This window comes from Schistocerca cancellata, chromosome 9 (genome assembly GCF_023864275.1).
Source record: "Schistocerca cancellata isolate TAMUIC-IGC-003103 chromosome 9, iqSchCanc2.1, whole genome shotgun sequence".
Lineage (NCBI taxonomy): Eukaryota > Metazoa > Arthropoda > Insecta > Orthoptera > Acrididae > Schistocerca > Schistocerca cancellata.
Genome location: NC_064634.1, coordinates 144,856,933 through 144,869,436, shown reverse-complemented (window position 1 = coordinate 144,869,436; position 12,504 = coordinate 144,856,933). Strand labels below are relative to the sequence as shown.

At 45.6% G+C, this 12,504-nt stretch overlaps 1 protein-coding gene across 1 annotated transcript in view; it reads left to right on the top strand.

The window, feature by feature from the left end:
- Positions 1–12,504, top strand: part of LOC126101239 (zinc finger protein 239-like) — a 129,584-nt gene that overhangs the window by 53,438 nt on the left and 63,642 nt on the right. Inside the window, exon 4 of the mRNA XM_049911927.1 lies at positions 10,814–10,979. Within this exon, the coding sequence (XP_049767884.1) occupies positions 10,814–10,979 (166 nt within the window). The remainder of the gene's footprint in view (positions 1–10,813; positions 10,980–12,504) is intronic.

Here is a 12,504-nt window from a genome sequence, read left to right as displayed (position 1 = left end):
CGTAGGAGCACACGGGTGCGATTGGTCGTGTGTGGACGTGCGTTTTCCCCCATGCTTGTTTTGAATTGCCCGGCTTAACTTTGTCGGTGTTTTACAATACCTCTATGAGTTAACTGTTGTGCCACGTTCAAGAAAATCAGCGAGAATCACTCCCTTAGAGTCCCAAAAACAGTAGCCATGATCTTTCTTGCTAAGAGCGTTTACAAACACTTTCTTGGTTTACTGGGAGAATTTGTGTGTCCTCATTCCATCTATAGCATTTTTGTTTCACAATTGACTTGCATCACCCATATCTCGCTCCACTTTGCTACTGTTTCCCTCGTAATCTTCGAGGAAGGTCAGCCGGCCTCTGTTTTTTGTGGTCTTCCGTTAGGATTTTGAGAACCCAGTTAGCACAAAATTTGTGGTACCCAAGTTTATCCGATACAGTTTCATGCACCAAACGCCGTGAAATTTGGGGAAAATGTTGCGAAAGTTCCATAATCGTGAAACAACGATTTTCACGGGTTTTGCCGTTTATTTCGTCACCAGTTTGCCAGTCACAAGGCTGGACCTACCATTGCGGTCCTCATTGTGAACATTCGTACGGCGATTTTTACCATCAGTCCACCACTGCCTCACTCGGCTTTCACTAATTTTTCCTTTTCCGCGCACATCACAAAGGTCGCGATAAATTTCAACTGGTTCGCAGTTTTTGGTCAACAAAAACAGAACGCAACATAACGCACCTGACAAGTGGCGAAATTTTCTATTGCTGCGCACATGTTAAGACGTCATTGTAAGAACGTTATAGCACCAAGATAGCGGCTGTAGTCCCACCCATCGCCACGATAGATCAAACTGTCTGTTATTTTCTCGGTAGCCCTCGTTTATGCTGGTACAGGAAACACTAGAAAAGCATGACTGTATCGTCTACATCAACATCTATGGTCGCCACCATACTGCGTGTGGCGGAGGGTACTTCCGGCCTCACTATAATTTCTCCCCTTTCCTGTTCCGAACGGTACGCTGGAAGCACTGCTGTCGGTAAAGTTACATTTCATCGACGTGCTAATTTTTCAAGATTTATGTGCGAGGAAATAATCTTGCATACTGGACCCTTCTTGGAGCCTATGGTCTCTGAATTTGGACAGTAAATCACTCTGTGGTGCATGTTGCCTCTCTTGCGGCGTCTGACACTATAGTTAAATGACAATTTCCATGACGCTTTCGCGTTTAGTAAACAATCCTGTGACGAATCTCGTCGCTCTTCTTTGGAAATTTTCTGTCTCTTGTATTAATCACAGACTGACGAACAATCCTCGCAAGTCGGTCGGCCTAGGATTTTGGAAGCTAGCACTTTTTTGGAGGAATTACAACTACAGAGCCAGACGACATACGAATCGTTTGACGGCGAAATTTCGATATTATCCGGTAACAACAGTAGTTGAACTGGACTGGAAACATTTCTGGATGTACAACTTTCAATTTTTTTACTTATTTCCACATTTTTCATCTGAAAGATGAGGGCCTTCAAGAATCCTTGACTAACTCGTTTCATCTAACATTTTAGTACCCATGGCATATGAATTATACATGGTGTATCGAAAAAGACTGTACAACTTTCGAAAATTGCTACAAACTTATTCATACGACCTACAAGGCTTAGTATTGGTGTTATTTGAAGCAAAATGTACCAAGTTTCGACTCGAGGGCACGCTAGTACAGAATAGTACAGAATTGCGCCACCTTAAGTGCTAGAGGCAATTGAAGCAAATATGGCTGCCTTTACGAGTCAGATGGTTCAAATGGCTCTAAGCACTATGGGACTTAACATCCGAGGTCATCAGTCCCCTAGACTTAGAACTACTTAAACTAACTAACCTAAGGACAGCACACACATCCATGCCCAAGGCAGGATTCGAACCTGCGACCGTAGCAGTAGCGCAGTTCCGCACTGAAGCGCCTAGAACCTCTCGGCCTTTAAGAGTCCCGAGTGTGCTCGGTGTGTATTTAGGTTTGAAGAGTGGAAGTCTGCAGCCATTGTGCAACGTAAGTTACTTACAGATTATGGTAAAATTCGTCCCAGGAGGCCTTCTTTTTATGAGCGGTATAATTTTTTTATCGAAACTGTATTTTCAGTAAGACAAAACAAACCATAAGGTCGTCCCCGTGTGTCTGACGACGTCGTACAGCTAATAGAACAAAACCTTGTGAACTGTCCTACAAAGTCAACCCAGCTTACCTCTTGAGAACTGGACGTCCAACATATGACGAGATCTCTTAAATGTCCACTTTGCAGATAAGTTGATGGACCGACATACACCAATTGCATGTCCCCCAGATTCACTGGATCTGATACCTCTTGACTTTTGCTTTTGTGGATTTATCAAGGATATCGTGTTTGTTCCACCTTTGCCACCTTCCCTACCAGGGCTCAGATCTAGAATCTCCTCGCAACTGAAAAAGTCATGCCTCACTTGCTGCACCGAGTTTGGCAAGAAATCGACTTAAGATGGGATGTGTGCTGCGTATCCAATGAAAGTCAGCTTGAACCGGTTTGGTTATAAGTTAAAAAGAACTTATGTATTTTGCTATAAAATGACACCAAACTTATGTAGGCTTTTCGAAGAAATCTATATGAGTTTCCTAAGTTGTAGAACCCTTTTTCATATATCTGACGTAACAATAAAGAAACTGGAAAGTTTACTAACATTTATTCGGATAAGAAAAAGCGCAGGATAAAAGTATGTGGACATACCCGTATTAGAAATAGAGAAGTAACGAGATTGATTAGACAGGTTGTGGAATTCTACGAAAGTCGAAGTAAAGCTAAAACTGAAACAATAAAATTGATCGGAGTTGTAAGAATAACACAACATATGACAAGGAAGAAAAATGCTTGGACAGTAAAATTTACGACTGGACAGGTGGCCTGGTGGTAAATATCCAAGAAGACCGGAACAGCTTGGTCTACCGAGTGGAAAAGAGCACATTCTTAGAGCCTCAATGTAAATAAAAGCTAAAACAACACCCTGAAAATGACTGTTGTTGTACATCGTGTGATCTAGAATCACCCAACCGTGAATAATAATGATGATGATAATAATAATAATAATAATAATAATAATGAATGTAATTATTAGAGTAATGTCAATTTTATTAATGTGTCAAGCGCTTTTTATTATAAAACTTTCGGGTCAAAGGCCAGTAATGATATACGAGGGCGTGTTGAAAATTAATGAATCGGAATATTTTATGCGAAAACTCTCAAAGGCTTTGAAATAAAACAAACGTTATAAACATTCTACATCTTTATTCTTCACGTCTTACTTGCAGCCCACTACCGCTAGAGGTGTGCAATGTAACTGTGTCAGTGCGTGAGAACCAGCCTTTCGGGGAATAAGATTGTTGTCCACGAAACTCTTCTATTCCTTCGTTTCGTCCCGAACTGCGCTGGACATCTTCACAGACCATGCTCTTCCGTTAAATCTTACCGCCTGGCGGGTCGGACGTTTGACAGCGACATATGTTCTGCAGAAAAGGAGTGTGGCCAGGGTTACGCGTGATAAGCAGACATGATCCTCGTCAAAGATAAAACTTAACTACTGACTGTCGTCTTGACAAAGATAAAAAACTGTTTAGCGATTCTGCAGAGCTACTCTTCATACTGTATGTCGCTAAGCTTCATGACCTCTCCTTCGCTGTTAAAATTATCCCTATGTTTATATACACTCCTGGAAATTGAAATAAGAACACCGTGAATTCATTGTCCCAGGAAGGGGAAACTTTATTGACACATTCCTGGGGTCAGATACATCACATGATCACACTGACAGAACCACAGGCACATAGACACAGGCAACAGAGCATGCACAATGTCGGCACTAGTACAGTGTATATCCACCTTTCGCAGCAATGCAGACTGCTATTCTCCCATGGAGACGATCGTAGAGATGCTGGATGTAGTCCTGTGGAACGGCTTGCCATGCCATTTCCACCTGGCGCCTCAGTTGGACCAGCGTTCGTGCTGGACGTGCAGACCGCGTGAGACGACGCTTCATCCAGTCCCAAACATGCTCAATGGGGGACAGATCCGGAGATCTTGCTGGCCAGGATAGTTGACTTACACCTTCTAGAGCACGTTGGGTGGCACGGGATACATGCGGACGTGCATTGTCCTGTTGGAACAGCAAGTTCCCTTCCCGGTCTAGGAATGGTAGAACGATGGGTTCGATGACGGTTTGGATGTACCGTGCACTATTCAGTGTCCCCTCGAAGATCACCAGTGGTGTACGGCCAGTGTAGGAGATCGCTCCCCACACCATGATGCCGGGTGTTGGCCCTGTGTGCCTCGGTCGTATGCAGTCCTGATTGTGGAGCTCACCTGCACGGCGCCAAACACGCATACGACCATCATTGGCACCAAGGCAGAAGCGACTCTCATCGCTGAAGACGACACGTCTCCATTCGTCCCTCCATTCACGCCTGTCGCGACACCACTGGAGGCGGGCTGCACGATGTTGGGGCGTGAGCGGAAGACGGCCTAACGGTGTGCGGGACCGTAGCCCAGCTTCATGGAGACGGTTGCGAATGGTCCTCGCCGATACCCCAGGAGCAACAGTGTCCCTAATTTGCTGGGAAGTGGCGGTGCGGTCCCCTACGGCACTGCGTAGGATCCTACGGTCTTGGCGTGCATCCGTGCGTCGCTGCGGTCCGGTCCCAGGTCGACGGGCACGTGCACCTTCCGCCGACCACTGGCGACAACATCGATGTACTGTGGAGACCTCACGCCCCACGTGTTGAGCAATTCGGCGGTACGTCCACCCGGCCTCCCGCATGCCCACTATACGCCCTCGCTCAAAGTCCGTCAACTGCACATACGGTTCACGTCCACGCTGTCGCGGCATGCTACCAGTGTTAAAGACTGCGATGGAGCTCCGTATGCCACGGCAAACTGGCTGACACTGACGGCGGCGGTGCACAAATGCTGCGCAGCTAGCGCCATTCGACGGCCAACACCGCGGTTCCTGGTGTGTCCGCTGTGCCGTGCGTGTGATCATTGCTTGTACAGCCCTCTCGCAGTGTCCGGAGCAAGTATGGTGGGTCTGACACACCGGTGTCAATGTGTTCTGTTTTCCATTTCCAGGAGTGTATTTCAATGGCTTCTCTACGTAGCCGTGAATAATAGTTCGTTATCGTAGATAAAACTTCACTTCGTGACTTCCTGAGTAAATAGCGTGCTCTACTGCATCCGATTTGTCTATTTTCCCTAGTCGAGAAGCCGGCGGTAGTGGCCGTGAGGTTCTAGGCGCTACAGTCTGGAACCGCGCGACCGCTACGATCGCAGGTTCGAATCCTGCCTCGGGAATGGATGTGTGTGATGTCCTTAGGTTAGTTAGGGGACTGATGACCTCAGAAGTTAAGGCCCATAGTGCTCAGAGCCATTTTGAACCTAGTCGAGAGAGGCTTTTGTGTTCCATTAACCGCGTATTCACGCTTTTCTTATTTGTTCCAATATAAACTTTACCGCACGTTCACGGAATTTTATATGTGCTGCGTGCTGGCGGAGGAGGACGTCTATCCTTCACAGATCAGAATGCTAGACTTATTTTGTTGTTGGCCCAAAAATCGGTCTAACGTTGCGTTTCTGCAAAATCTTTCCGATCTAATCTGTCGCTTTTTTAGTAAAAGGGAGAGAAACTGTTTTCTTCCATCGTTGTTTTTCATGTTTGTGCTTCGGCGTTCCCTTTCTTGGTTGTAGAATTCTGTTTACTTCGTTCTCCGAGTAGCCATTTTTCTGGAAACCCTGATTTAGATGTTTTAACTCGGCTTCCAAGTATTCCGGCATGCAAATTCTTTTGGCTCTATTGACAAGGCTTTTAATGACACCTCTCTTTTGTTGTGGATGGTGATTAGAGTCCTTATGTATATATCTTTTCAAAAAGCCTTATGTTCCTTCGGTCTGTCTCATAACTAAAATTTCCAAGGAAGATATTTTGTTGTATTTTATATTTACATGGTGGACTGAATTTTGGGGTTTATTTTATTTAGGAAACCAAAGAATACGTCCAAAGCTTTTTTACCGTGTGGTCAGACCACAAGTGTGTTATCCAGAACCTGATACCAACGAGATGGTTGCTTCAAAAATGGTTCAAATGGCTCTAAGCACTATGGGACTTAACATCTGAGGTCATCAGTCCCGTAGACTCAGAACTACTTAAACCTAACTAACCTAAGGACATCACACACATCCATGCCCGAGGCAGAATTCGAACCTGCGATCGCAGCAGCAGCACGGTTCCGGACTGGATATGGTTACTTATTTGCTTTTTCTAAAGTTCACTGTTCGAATTTCTCCATATAGAAATTATCTATTGCAAGACCTAATGGGTTAGCCATTGCTACACCATAAAGTTTCTCATAAAATTCATCATCCCACTGGAACTTAGTGTAAGTAAGGTAGTGTCTTAAAAGAGCAGAAAAATCTCCTGGAGAAATATCCGTTACAAAAAGCATAACTTCGTTGACTGAGATGATAGCGAACAGTGACATTATGTCGAAACTTACAAGAATATCCTCAAAAGACAGAATTACCTCTTCAGTTTTCTCAAAAAATGTGAGGCGTCTCTTTTATATATGACTCAGTTTCTCAAATACACGGCTATAAATGAGTTGCCAGATATCTTGCTGTTTAGTTATGAGACAGACCGATGTAAGTTTGGAACATAAGGTTTTTCTAAAATTAATGCGCATGGACAGATATTTACATAAGAACGATCCGCAACAAATCGGCTGTAGTAGTGCAAGCTCTTTAGTCAGGATGTCACGAAGTGAAGATTTCTGAAACAAAAATTTTATCTATGAGGATGATCTATTATCCATGACTATATAGAGAAGCCATTGAAATATATAAACATAGAGATAATCTTAATAGGAAAGAAGTGAACATGGAACCTGGCAACATATGGACAGTAGCTCTGCAGAATCGCTAAACGGTTTTTATCTTTGACAAGACGACAGTCGATAGTTAAGTTTTATCTTTGACAAGGGTCATGTCTGCTTATCGCGTGTAACTTCGGCCACACCCTTTTCCCTGCAGTGTATATATCGCTGTCAGACGTCCGACTCGGCAGTCGGCAAGACTCAACGGAAGAACAACGTCTGTGAAGACGTCCGGCGCAGTTCTGGGCGAAACGTTAGGAATTAAAGATTTATACCCCGAAAGGTTTACCGACAGCAAGGTCTTCAGATCAGTTTTAAAGTCTGAAAATCGTCATCGCTGACCAAAACCGGTAGTCTCAGGACGTAAAAATTATGTGATCATAGACGGAAATTAAAAAAAAAATATTCTTCACTTTCTGGATCACTGTTCTATCGTGACCATGTCGCATCTTATGAAAGCTTTAAGAGTTTTCACATTAAAAATTCGGAGGCATTACTTTTCAGCAGCCCCTCGTCAACAGAAAGTCGTGACAAACCTACTGTAAAAATTAAACCAGAACCAGGAGACGGGCTTAATTCGTCCGTGTTTTCAGAAGCCTACTTGATTTTCGTTGCTGATGTTGTCACTGTTTCCAAACTTTCACGCTTGACAGCTAACGCAGTCTTACACGGCGGAATGCCTGTGCAACATCTTCTCGGTTTTCAAGCGGCGTCATTTCGCATAAAATTCTCGATCTTTCCCCATTTGTCTCCACCGCCGTCATCAGAATGAAACTAATACGCCGCTTGAAAACTAAGAAGATATTATACAGGACTTTCAATTAATTAGCTTGGTACACAACAGAGGGTCTACTGCAATCTTAATCATTGCTTATCACAACACTGACCGACGCCCCTTCCAGTTTTGGATTCACTCAGTTCAACTAGTTCGGCAGCTCATACACAATAGTAAAATGTTAGACCTTGAAAATACAAATAGGCCGGACCTTACCGACAATGCTAGTGTTGAAACGGGAGTTAACTATCACCATGCCATTATAGCAACTATGGTTACGAAATTTAATAAATGAGTTAAGAAGACTAAGAGCGTTTCTGCCAAAAAGAGCAGATTAGCAGTTGTCAGTTAGACAGTGAATAGTCCCAGTAAGGTGGACGTAGAGGAATTATGGGTAAAGTTTAAGCAGATCGTAAATCGTGGTCTGGAAAATTATGTGCCTAGTAAGTGGATTAAGAAGGGAAAAGACCCACCATGGTTTAATAACGAGATTCGGAAAATTCTGAGAAAGCAGAGGCTGTTGCACTCTCGATTCAAAAGAGAACGCACAAATGGCGACAAGCTGTACATCTGTGAAAAGATCGTATGCTCAAAGCATACAAGCACCACCGTCATACCTTAGTAAAATATCTGCCAGAGAACCCGAGAAAATTCTGGTACTACGCAAAATCGCTAAGTGATTCTAAGACTTCCATCCAGTCACTTGTTGACCAATCTGCTATAGCAGTTGAAGATAAACGAAAGCCGAAATTTTAAATTTCACATTTAAGAAGTCGTACACGCAGGGGAATCGTACAAGCATAACGTCGGTTGACCATCGAACAGACTACCGTACGGACGACATAGTAAGAATCATCCCTGGCATAGTGAAACGACTGAAAAGGTTGAAAACAAATAAGTCACCAGGTCCGGATGGAATCCCAATGCACTTATTGCGAATCTCTCGCCCAGAGCAAACTCCCAAGCGACTGGAAGAAAGTGCAGGTGACTACCGTTTAGAAGAAGGGCAAAAGAACGGACCCGAAAAACTACAGACCAATATCCCTATCGTAAGTTGGCTGCAGAATCCTTGACACATTCTCAGTGCGAAAATAATAAATTTTCTTGAAACTGAGAATATTATGTCCACGATTGAGCATGGTTTTAAAAAGCATCGCTCTTGCGAAACTCAGGTCTCACGTGATATAGTGCGAACTATGGACGGAGGTCAAAAGCCAGATTCCATATTTCTACACTCCTGGAAATGGAAAAAAGAACACATTGACACCGGTGTGTCAGACCCACCATACTTGCTCCGGACACTGCGGTGTTGGCCGTCGAATGGCGCTAGCTGCGCAGCATTTGTGCACCGCCGCCGTCAGTGTCAGCCAGTTTCCCGTGGCATACGGAGCTCCATCGCAGTCTTTAACACTGGTAGCATGCCGTGACAGCGTGGACGTGAACCGTATGTGCAGTTGACGGACTTTGAGCGAGGGCGTATAGTGGGCATGCGGGAGGCCGGGTGGACGTACCGCCGAATTGCTCAACACGTGGGGCGTGAGGTCTCCACAGTACATCGATGTTGTCGCCAGTGGTCGGCGGAAGGTGCACGTGCCCGTCGACCTGGGACCGGACCGCAGCGACGCACGGATGCACGCCAAGACCGTAGGATCCTACGCAGTGCCGTAGGGGACCGCACCGCCACTTCCCAGCAAATTAGGGACACTGTTGCTCCTGGGGTATCGGCGAGGACCATTCGCAACCGTCTCCATGAAGCTGGGCTACGGTCCCGCACACCGTTAGGCCGTCTTCCGCTCACGCCCCAACATCGTGCAGCCCGCCTCCAGTGGTGTCGCGACAGGCGTGAATGGAGGGACGAATGGAGACGTGTCGTCTTCAGCGATGAGAGTCGCTTCTGCCTTGGTGCCAATGATGGTCGTATGCGTGTTTGGCGCCGTGCAGGTGAGCGCCACAATCAGGACTGCATACGACCGAGGCACACAGGGCCAACACCCGGCATCATGGTGTGGGGAGCGATCTCCTACACTGGCCGTACACCACTGGTGATCGTCGAGGGGACACTGAATAGTGCACGGTACATCCAAACCGTCATCGAACCCATCGTTCTACCATTCCTAGACCGGCAAGGGAACTTGCTGTTCCAACAGGACAATGCACGTCCGCATGTATCCCGTGCCACCCAACGTGCTCTAGAAGGTGTAAGTCAACTACCCTGGCCAGCAAGATCTCCGGATCTGTCCCCCATTGAGCATGTTTGGGACTGGATGAAGCGTCGTCTCACGCGGTCTGCACGTCCAGCACGAACGCTGGTCCAACTGAGGCGCCAGGTGGAAATGGCATGGCAAGCCGTTCCACAGGACTACATCCAGCATCTCTACGATCGTCTCCATGGGAGAATAGCAGCCTGCATTGCTGCGAAAGGTGGATATACACTGTACTAGAGCCGACATTGTGCATGCTCTGTTGCCAGTGTCTATGTGCCTGTGGTTCTGTCAGTGTGATCATGTGATGTATCTGACCCCAGGAATGTGTCAATAAAGTTTCCCCTTCCTGGGACAATGAATTCACGGTGTTCTTATTTCAATTTCCAGGAGTGTAGTTTTACGGAAGGTGTTTGGCACGATGCCCCATTACAGGCCGTTAGAGAAGGTACGAGCAAATGGAATAGGTTCACAGATATTTGAGTAACTCCAGCACTTCTTAAGTAATAGGATCCAGTATGTTGTCCTCGACGGCGAGTGTTCATCAGACACAAGGCTATCGTCAGGCGTGCCCCAGGAAACTGTGTTAGGACCACTATACTTCTCCATATACTTAAATAATTTTTCGGACAGGGTGCGCAGTAATCTGCTATTGTTTGCTGATGATGATGTGGTGTACGGTAAAGTGTTCAAATTGAGTGACTGTAGGAGGATGCAACACGACTCAGATAAAATTTCCAGTTGGTGTAATGAGCGGCAGCTAGCTCTAAATATAGACAAAATGTACGTGGGCTGCGGTGTATCTATGTAGATGTAGATTATTTCCGTCTGCAGCGATTTTTCACAGAAGCCAGTGCACACTAATATGTGGCCATTAGCGCCTGTGGCTTGTACAGCGTACTCTCGGTTGCAGGAGAAGCCGCATAAGTGCAGCGAGTGCTCAAAGTCGTTCCCGACTCCCGGCGACCTCAAAGCGCACGCCTACACGCACAGCGGGTCGTGGCCCTTCCGCTGCGGAGTCTGCGGCCGCGGCTTCAGCAAGCAGACCAACCTCCGGAACCACCTCTTCCTGCACACAGGTACCCTGCCTGTCACTACAAGCAGATCACTTCTCAACACTCTGGAATTACATTCACGAGAAACTGAATAGGACAACTAGAGGCTAAAGACTTTTCGTCTTTCGAGAGACACCAAAAGAAGCTAAATGACATCCTGACCCATGAACTCCCACCCACGCAGAATATTCGGAGCTGGGCCCAAGGACCCCACATCTCATTCGACATTGATCCAAATGTATCCGATTGGATTGTGGCCAATTGTCCTAGGGACTCACACAAGTACCTTCAGACACTATCTGATCAAAAGTATCCGGACAACTACTAGTGGACATTAACATTGCGTGTGTCCACCCTTCATCTTTATAACAGCTTGAACTCTGCTGGAGGCACTTTCAAAGAGATGTCTGAAGGTCTGTGAAGTAATAGCACCCCACTTTTCCTCACGAGCCCTAACCAGAGAGATAGTGAAGTTCGACGCTGGGATCTGGAGCGAAATAGACGTTCTAATCCATTCCACAATAGCTCCATTGAGTTCAGGTTGGGACTCCGGGCAGGCCACAACATTTCAGATAAGTATGCGGGGTGTCAGTTCTTTTGGACAGACGACACACACACACACACACACACACACACATATATATATATATATATATATATATATATATATATATATATATATATATATATTAACCTGGCCAAATATCTCACGAAATAAACATCAAACGAAAATACTACAAAGAACGAAACTCGTCTAGCTTGAAAGGGGAAACCAGATGGCGCTATGGTTGACCAGCTAGATGGCGCTGCCACAGGTCAAACGGATATCAACTGCGTTTTTTAAAGTAGGAACCCCCATTTTTATTAAACACTCGTGTAGTAAGTAAATAAATATGAATGTTTTAGTTGGACTACTTTTTTCGCTTTGTGATGGATGGCGCTGTAATAGTCATAAACGTACAAGTACGTGGTATCAGGTAACATTCCTCCAGTGCGGACGGTATTTGCTTCGTGATACATTACCCGTGTTAAAATGGACCGTTTACCAATTGCGGAAAAGGTCGATATAGTGTTGATGTATGGCTATTTCGATCAAAATGCCCAACGGACGTGTGCTATGTATGCTGCTCGGTATCCTGGACGACATCATCCAATGTGCGGGCCGTTCGTCGGATAGTTACGTTATTTAAGGAAACAGGAGGTGTTCAGCCACATGTGAAACGTCAACCACGACTTGCAACAAATGATGATGCCCAAGTAGGTGTTTTGGCTGCTGTCGCGGCTAATCCGCACATCAGTAGCAGACAAATTGCGCGAGAATCGGGAATCTCAAAAACGTCGGTGTTGAGAATGCTACATCAACATCGATTGCACCCTACCATATTTCTATGCACCAGGAATTGTATGGCGACGACTTTGAACGCCGTGTACAGTTCTGCCACTGGGCACAATAGAAATTACGGGACGATGACAGATTTTTTGCACGCGTTCTATTTAGCGACGAAGCGTCATTCACCAACAGCGGTAACGTAAACCGGCATAATATGCA